The 7,768-nt window shown below is 39.3% G+C and overlaps 1 protein-coding gene across 1 annotated transcript in view; it reads left to right on the top strand.

Annotated features, from left to right (window-relative positions):
- Positions 1-2,840: 2,840 nt before the first annotated feature.
- Positions 2,841-7,768, top strand: part of supt5h (SPT5 homolog, DSIF elongation factor subunit) — a 57,165-nt gene continuing 52,237 nt past the window's right edge. Inside the window, exons 1-2 of the mRNA XM_061972245.1 lie at positions 2,841-3,009; positions 3,200-3,298. Of these exons, the coding sequence (XP_061828229.1) occupies positions 3,218-3,298 (81 nt within the window). The 5' untranslated portion in view covers positions 2,841-3,009; positions 3,200-3,217. The remainder of the gene's footprint in view (positions 3,010-3,199; positions 3,299-7,768) is intronic.

Below are 7,768 nucleotides of genomic sequence, written 5' to 3'. Positions count from 1 at the left end.
TTATTGTATTGTTACATTAATAGCTGTTTTATTATTATAGGATGGCTTGTTAAACATTTAATAGGATTTTCAGAGGGAGGAAAAACCAAGACATTTAATATAAAATATAAAATGAATAAATACATAAAAAGAAAATATATGGTTAAAAGCCATCGTCCCGGGGAGCATTTCATTTCGTCCTGTGCATTTTTTTTTAAATAATAATAATAACAATGAATAATTTCTAAGTCTTTGTTAGCCGTTTGTGAAGTTTTGTGCTCGTACGTAACATTCGCTCGCATTCTGTGCATCTCCTGGGGGGCAAAGCCCCCCCTGTCCTTAAAAGCTAGTGACGCCCCTGTGTCTGTATCATGAATCAATTTATGTGGACCCCGACTTAAACAAGTTGAAAAACTTATTGGGGTGTTACCATTTAGTGGTCAATTGTACGGAATATGTACTTCACTGTGCAATCTACTAATACAAGTTTCAATCAATCAATGATAATATAAATACATTTAATAAAGTCAAATACAAATAAGGCAACAAGAGAAGTAGCCTACACTTCTCTTTTGTAAAGTACATCTGAACAGCCGATATGGGCATCTACATCAACTATATGATTTGCCTGAGAAGCTGGACAGGACAAAAAAAATGATATATATATATTCAGCGTAAATATGATCTTATACACGTATGCCGTCCATTTTATTTGAAAAATGAGAGCCCTCGAACTCGTTTTGATAATTATTTTTTTGTTGTATAATAATGTTATATAAAATAAAAATAATAAAATATATATATATATATATATATATATATATATATATATATATATATATATATATATATATATATATGTCTTAATAAGGTTATCCAAAAAATAGTGCTCGATACCGTAGTAGAGCGCAATATATGTATGTGTGGGGAAAAAAAATCACAAGACTATTTCATCTCTACAGGCCTGTTTCATGAGGGGGGGGTACCCTCAATCGTCAGGAGATTTTTTTTTTTTTTTTGACGATTGAGGGTACCCCCCTCATGAAACAGGCCTGTAGAGATGAAATAGTCTTGTGATTTTTTTCCCCACACATACATATATATATATATATATATATATATATATATATATATATATATATATATATATATATACATATATATATATATATATATATATATATATATATATATATATATATATATATATATATTAGCGCTGCAACTAACAACTAATTTGATAACGATTAATCTGTCGATTATTACTTCGATTAATCGATTAATAATCGGATAAAAGAGACAAACTACATTTCTATCCTTTCCAGTATTTTATTTTTTTTTAAAAACAGCATACTGGCACCATACTTATTTTGATTATTGTTTCTCAGCTGTTTGTAAATGTTGCAGTTTATAAATAAAGGTTTATAAAAAATTAAAAAAAGTAGCCTCTGCGCATGCGCATCGCATAGATCCAACAAATCGATGACTAAATTAATCGCCAACTATTTTTGTAATCGATTTTAATCGATTTAATCGATTAGTTGTTGCAGCCCTAATATATATATATCATACTTGCCAACCTTGAGACCTCCGATTTCGGGAGGTGGGGGGTGGGGGCGTGGTCGGGGGTGGGGCGGGCCGTTGTTGGGGGCGTGGTTAAGAGGGGAGGAGTATATTGACAGCTAGAATTCACCAAGTCAAGTATTTCATACATACATATATATATATATATATATATATATATATATATATATATATATATATATATATATATATATATATATATATATATATGTATATATATATATACATATATATATATATATATATATACATATATATATACATATGTATATATACACATATATATATATATATATATATATATATATATATATATATATATATATATATATATATATAGATATCTACATCCTGAAAATATGCAAACAAAACTGTGTTTAGATAATTGATACTTCAAACTTGCATAAATAAATATTAAGGAATATAACATAACTTGGCTTCTGAGAGTTTCAAAATGTAATGAATAAAATGCTAAAGTTGTTGATAAACAAGCAATTATTTTAATAATTAATTATGGTCATTTTAAATGAATTATTATGATAATTTAAAATCAATTATTTCAAATATGTTTATTTTAATGTATAATTCTATGGCTGGATGTAATAAGGAGTCACAAAAAAAATACAAATAAAAATACAATTAATTTTGATGTTTTTAGCAAAATATAGTAAACATTTATTTAGTTTTTTTTTTTTTTTTAATTAATAAATATATTTATTTTTAGGTAAAATAAACATAATAATACAATTTATCTCTAGTCTGAATGATTTAGTTCTTGTCACCCTGTTGTCCTCCCGTCATGAAAAAAGGCTGTCCTCACTCAGGTCCGCATGGAGCTGGAGGGGGCGTGGCTTCCAGCTCCGGCTGAAATTCGGGAGATTTTCGGGAGAATATTTGTCCCGGGAGGTTTTGGGGAGAGGCGCTGAATTTCGGGAGTCTCCCGGAAAATTCGGGAGGGTTGGCAAGTATGATATATATATATATATATATATATTATATATATATATAAATGTATCTTGTGTTTTTAATGTTGATTTAATAAAAAAATAAAATAAAATAAAAAAACGATACCGATAATTTAAAAAAACGATACCGATCATTTCCGATATTACATTTTAAAGCATTTATCGGACATCTCTATTTAATGCATGCAGGATCCGTGTCAGAGATTTTATTTTTTTCATATACATACATACATATATACACTGACCCGACTTCCGTCTTTTTTGGTGGATTTCCTTTTTCTTTTTTTAAACAGTTGAGTTTGGACCGGAGTGAGACCTCCTCTCTACCCAGCGATCAGCCACCCAAAGTCTCGCGAGACTAGCCAGTTCCCCGGAAATCTTGCGAGTCTACTGGATCCGCGAGAGTCGTCTGAGTGATTACAAAAAAAGCGACATTTCTCACCTATTTTACACTTCGAATACAACCTAATAATTAAAACCGGTAAGTAAAGCTTCCTTCGCGAAGAGCACGTTTTTTTAAGCGAACGGGAAAGTAACAATAGCGCCGTCCACAACATGGTGGCCCTGGCTCGGCCTCGCGAGGGTTGTTAGCTTAGCATTAGCCTCGCAGGCTGCGTTCAAAAAATCCACGTTGTCGTCATGGCTGCTGTGTTTATTCCTTGTTTGTGCAGTCATTCGGGGTGGAGAAGATGTCCGACAGCGAAGACAGCGACCTCTCTGACAACCAGAGTGAGCGCAGCAGCGACGGAGAGGCGGAGGAGGTGGAAGAGGTAGTCAAGTCTCACGCTAACCGCCTTGCAACTACAAGTTAAAGGGGACTCATTATGCTTAATATCTACATGTAATATATTTCTTCGTGGTCTAGATAATAATGTTGTTGATATAATTTGCTTTCAGTTTTGCTCCACAATCGCAATTTTTAGCCCACTTTCTTTATATTTGCAAACGGTTCGTGCAAATATAAATATTCGGTGTTGCCAGACGTGACGAGATAAACAAGCCCAACTGGCAACCTACCGCATTGTGTTAGTGCAGGCCCGGGCAATTATTTTGACTCGGGGGGGCCAAATTTAGAGAACAAAATGTGTCTGGGGGCCGATAATATAGGGATGTCCCCATCCAGGTTTTGCACTTCCGATCCGATGCCGATATTGTTTTTGCACTTCCGATCCGATACCGATACTGACCGATATCGAGACTGACTGACCGATACTGGCCCATCCGAGCATGTATTAAAGTTTAAAGTTATTTAGCCTACTTACCGTATTTTCCGCACTATAAGGCGCACCGGATTATTAGCCGCACCTTCAATGAATTACATATTTCATAACTTTGTCCACCAATAAGCCGCCCCGGATTATAAGCCGCGCCTACGCTGCGCTAAAGGGAATGTCAAAAAAACAGTCAGATAGTTCAGTCAAACTTTAATAATATATTGAAAACCAGCGTTCTAACAACTCTGTCCCAAAATGTACGCAAATGTGCAATCACAAACATAGTAAAATTCAAAATGGTGTAGAGCAATAGCAACATAATGTTGCTCGAACGTTAATGTCACAACACACAAAATAAACATAGCGCTCACCTTCTGAAGTTATTCTTCATTCGTAAATCCTTCGAATTCTTCGTCTTCGGTGTCCGAATTGAAAAGTTGCGCAAGCGTGGTATCCAAAATGGCCGGTTCCGTCTCGTCGAAGTCATCGGAGTCAGTGTCGCTGTTGTTCTGTGAATCCTGCCTTCCGGAAAGCTCGGACCACAGTTGTGACCGAAATATCTGCCCAGGCATTTACGATCCACTGGCAAATGTTGGCGTATGTCGTCCGGCGCTGTCTGCCCGTCTTAGTGAAGGTGTGTTCGCCTTCGGAGCTGTGTGAAAAAAGCCACCCGGCCTCTTCGCGTAAACTTCCCTTAACCACTCGCTCATCTTTTCTTCATCCATCCATCCCTTCGAGTTAGCTTTTATGATGACGCCGGCTGGAAAGGTCTCTTTTGGCAAGGTCTTCCTTTTGAATATCACCATGGGTGGAAGTTTCTGGCCATTAGCATGGCAAGCTAGAACCACAGTGAAGGATGACTTCTCATTCCCTGTGGTGCGAATATTCACCGTACGTGCTCCCGTTCCACAGTGCGGTTCACAGGAATATCAGTTGCTGTGAAATACAGTAGTAATCCGTGTGCGGATGGAGAGATTGCGTCTTTTTATGAACCGGATCCTTGTCGCTTAGTAGGAGCCATTTTGTGGTCTTTACAGATGTAAACAGGAAATGAAACGTACGGTGATATCCGCGCGTTTTTTCTTCTTCTTCCGGGGGCGGGTGGTTGCTTACAGTAGAAGAAGAAGCGCTTCCTGTTCTATGGGGGCGGGTGCTTTCCTTGGCGGTTGCTTGCGTAGAAGAAGAAGCGCTTCGCTTCCTGTTCTACCGGGAAAAAAGATGGCGGCTGTTTACCGAAGTTGCGAGATCGAAACTTTATGAAAATGAATCGTAATAAAGCGCACCGGGTTATAAGGCGCACTGTCAGCTTTTGAGAAAATGTGTGGTTTTTAGGTGCGCCTTATAGTGCGGAAAATACGGTAGTTGTCAGAATCATGTTGAAAAGGGTTTTAGTACTCTTGATAACAACTAGCCAGCTGAATTAGGGGAGTTTGAATAATACACAATGGTTGGTAACAAGAAACTGACCTGTTTATTCAAGGATAAACACAAAATAGACAAAATTATACATGACAAACAGAAATGGCATCATTGAAACTAGGGCTGGGCAATATGGCCTTTTTTTAATGTTGCGATATTTTAAGGCCATATTGCGATATCCATCCATCCATCTTCTTCCGCTTATCCGAGGTCGGGTCGCGGGGGCAGCAGCTTAAGCAGGGAAGCCCAGACTTCCCTCTCCCCAGCCACTTCGTCCAGCTCCTCCCGGGGGATCCCGAGGCGTTCCCAGGCCAGCCGGGAGAGATAGTCTTCCCAGCGTGTCCTGGGTCTTCCCCGTGGCCTCCTACCGGTCGGACGTGCCCGAAACACCTTCCTAGGGAGGCGTTCGGGTGGCATCCTGACCAGATGCCCGAACCACCTCATCTGGCTCCTCTCCATGTGGAGGAGCAGCGGCTTTACTTTGAGCTCCCCCCGGATGACAGAGCTTCTCACCCTATCGCTAAGGGAGAGCCCCGCCACTCGGCGGAGGAAACTCATTTCGGCCGCTTGTACCCGTGATCTTGTCCTTTTGGTCATGACCCAAAGCTCATGACCATAGGTGAGGATGGGAACCTAGATCGACCGGTAAATCGAGAGCTTTGCCTTCCGGCTCAGCTCCTTCTTCACTACAACGGATCGATACAGTGTCGCTATTGCGATACACGATATATATCTCGATATTTTGCCTCGGCCTTGAATGAACACTTGATGCATATAATCACAGCAGTATGATGATTCTATGTGTTTTGATTGATTGATTGAGACTTTTATTAGTAGGTTGCACAGTGAAGTACATATTCCGTACAATTGACCACTAAATGGTAATACCCGAATAAGTTTTTCAACTTGTTTAAGTCGGGGTCCACTTAAATTGATTCATGATACAGATATATACCGTATTTTCCGCACCATAAGCCGCCCTGGGTTATAAGCCGCGCCTTCAATGATCGGCATATTTCAAAACTTTGTCCACCTATAAGCCGCCCCGTGTTATAAGCCGCATCTAACTGCGCTAAAGGAATGTCAAAAAAACAGTCAGATAGGTCAGTCAAACTTTAATAATATATTAAAAACCAGCGTGATGTGGGCGCGCACGGAGTCGTATATCAACATGGACGGAGCTGCGTGAAAAAAGCCACCCGGCCTCTTCGCGTAAACTTCCCTTAACCACTCGCTCATCTTTTCTTCATCCATCCATCCCTTCGACTTAGCTTTTATGATGACGCCGGCTGGAAAGGTCTCTTTTGGCAAGGTCTTCCTTTTGAATATCACCATGGGTGGAAGTTTCTGGCCATTAGCATGGCAAGCTAGAACCACAGTGAAGGATGACTTCTCATTCCCTGTGGTGCGAATATTCACCGTACGTGCTCCCGTTGTATCCACAGTGCGGTTCACAGGAATATCAAAAGTCAGTGGAACCTCGTCCGTCCATGTTGATAATGTTCTCTGGCCGGATCTTTTTTTCAGCTATCTTGTTTTTACAATATGCACGGAAAGTAGCCAGCTTTTCTTGAAAGTCTTTAGGCAGTTGCTGTGAAATAGTAATCCGTGTGCGGATGGAGAGATTGCATCTTTTCATGAACCGGATCCCTGACGCTTAGTAGGAGCCATTTTGTGGTCTTTACAGATGTAAACACACAAAGGAAATGAAACGTAATATTCGCGCGCTTACAGTAGAAGAAGAAGCGCTTCCTGTTCTATGGGGGCGGGTGCTTACCTTGGCGGTTGCTTGCGTAGAAGAAGAAGCACTTCGTCTTCTACGGGGAAAAAAGATGGCGGCTGTTTACCGTAGTTGCGAGACCGAAACTTTATGAAAATGAATCGTAATATTTATCCATATATAAAGCGCACCGGGTTATAAGGCGCACTGTCAGCTTTTGAGAAAATTTGTGGTTTTTAGGTGCGCCTTATAGTGCGGAAAATACGGTACTATCAGATATATACTATCATCATAATACAGTCATCACACAAGATAATCACATTGAATTATTTATAATCCGGGGTGTGGAGGGGGGCGCCTGATGTAAGTGTCAAAAAGACAGCCAAAAGAGTTTGATATGAGAATAAATCTAAAGTTAAATATAGGGTAGAAATGCACCCATTTGCAGGAAATGTAGTCTTGATTTTCAAAATGTTCTTTCAAGGCTTGCATGTCTACATTAAAACATTCTTCTTCATACTGCATTAATATATGCTACTTTTAAACTTTCATGCAGAGAAGGAAATCAAAACTAAAAAAATCATTAATTTTTTCATACGGTGTTGATGTGGAAATTTTTGCCTCGGCATTTTGATGGTGTGGACGTGTGGCACCGAACGGAGATAAGCGTCTCGACAGACGTTACAATATTTGAACAATGATGACGAAAACTGTTTTCTCTGTCGTGTCCGTGTGTCGAAAATTGTTATGCGCTTATTTTTTTTATTTGATTTTGTGCGTGGCATAGATTTGCCGTGCACAGAGGATGCTTGAGCAGGCGCGCACCTTAGCATCACAGCTAACGTTAGCCATGCTGCTACCTCGCTCTCTGCTGGGAGAGGACGTAT

Source organism: Nerophis lumbriciformis, linkage group LG17 (genome assembly GCF_033978685.3).
Source record: "Nerophis lumbriciformis linkage group LG17, RoL_Nlum_v2.1, whole genome shotgun sequence".
NCBI lineage: Eukaryota > Metazoa > Chordata > Actinopteri > Syngnathiformes > Syngnathidae > Nerophis > Nerophis lumbriciformis.
This window is presented reverse-complemented; position numbering and strand designations above follow the sequence as displayed.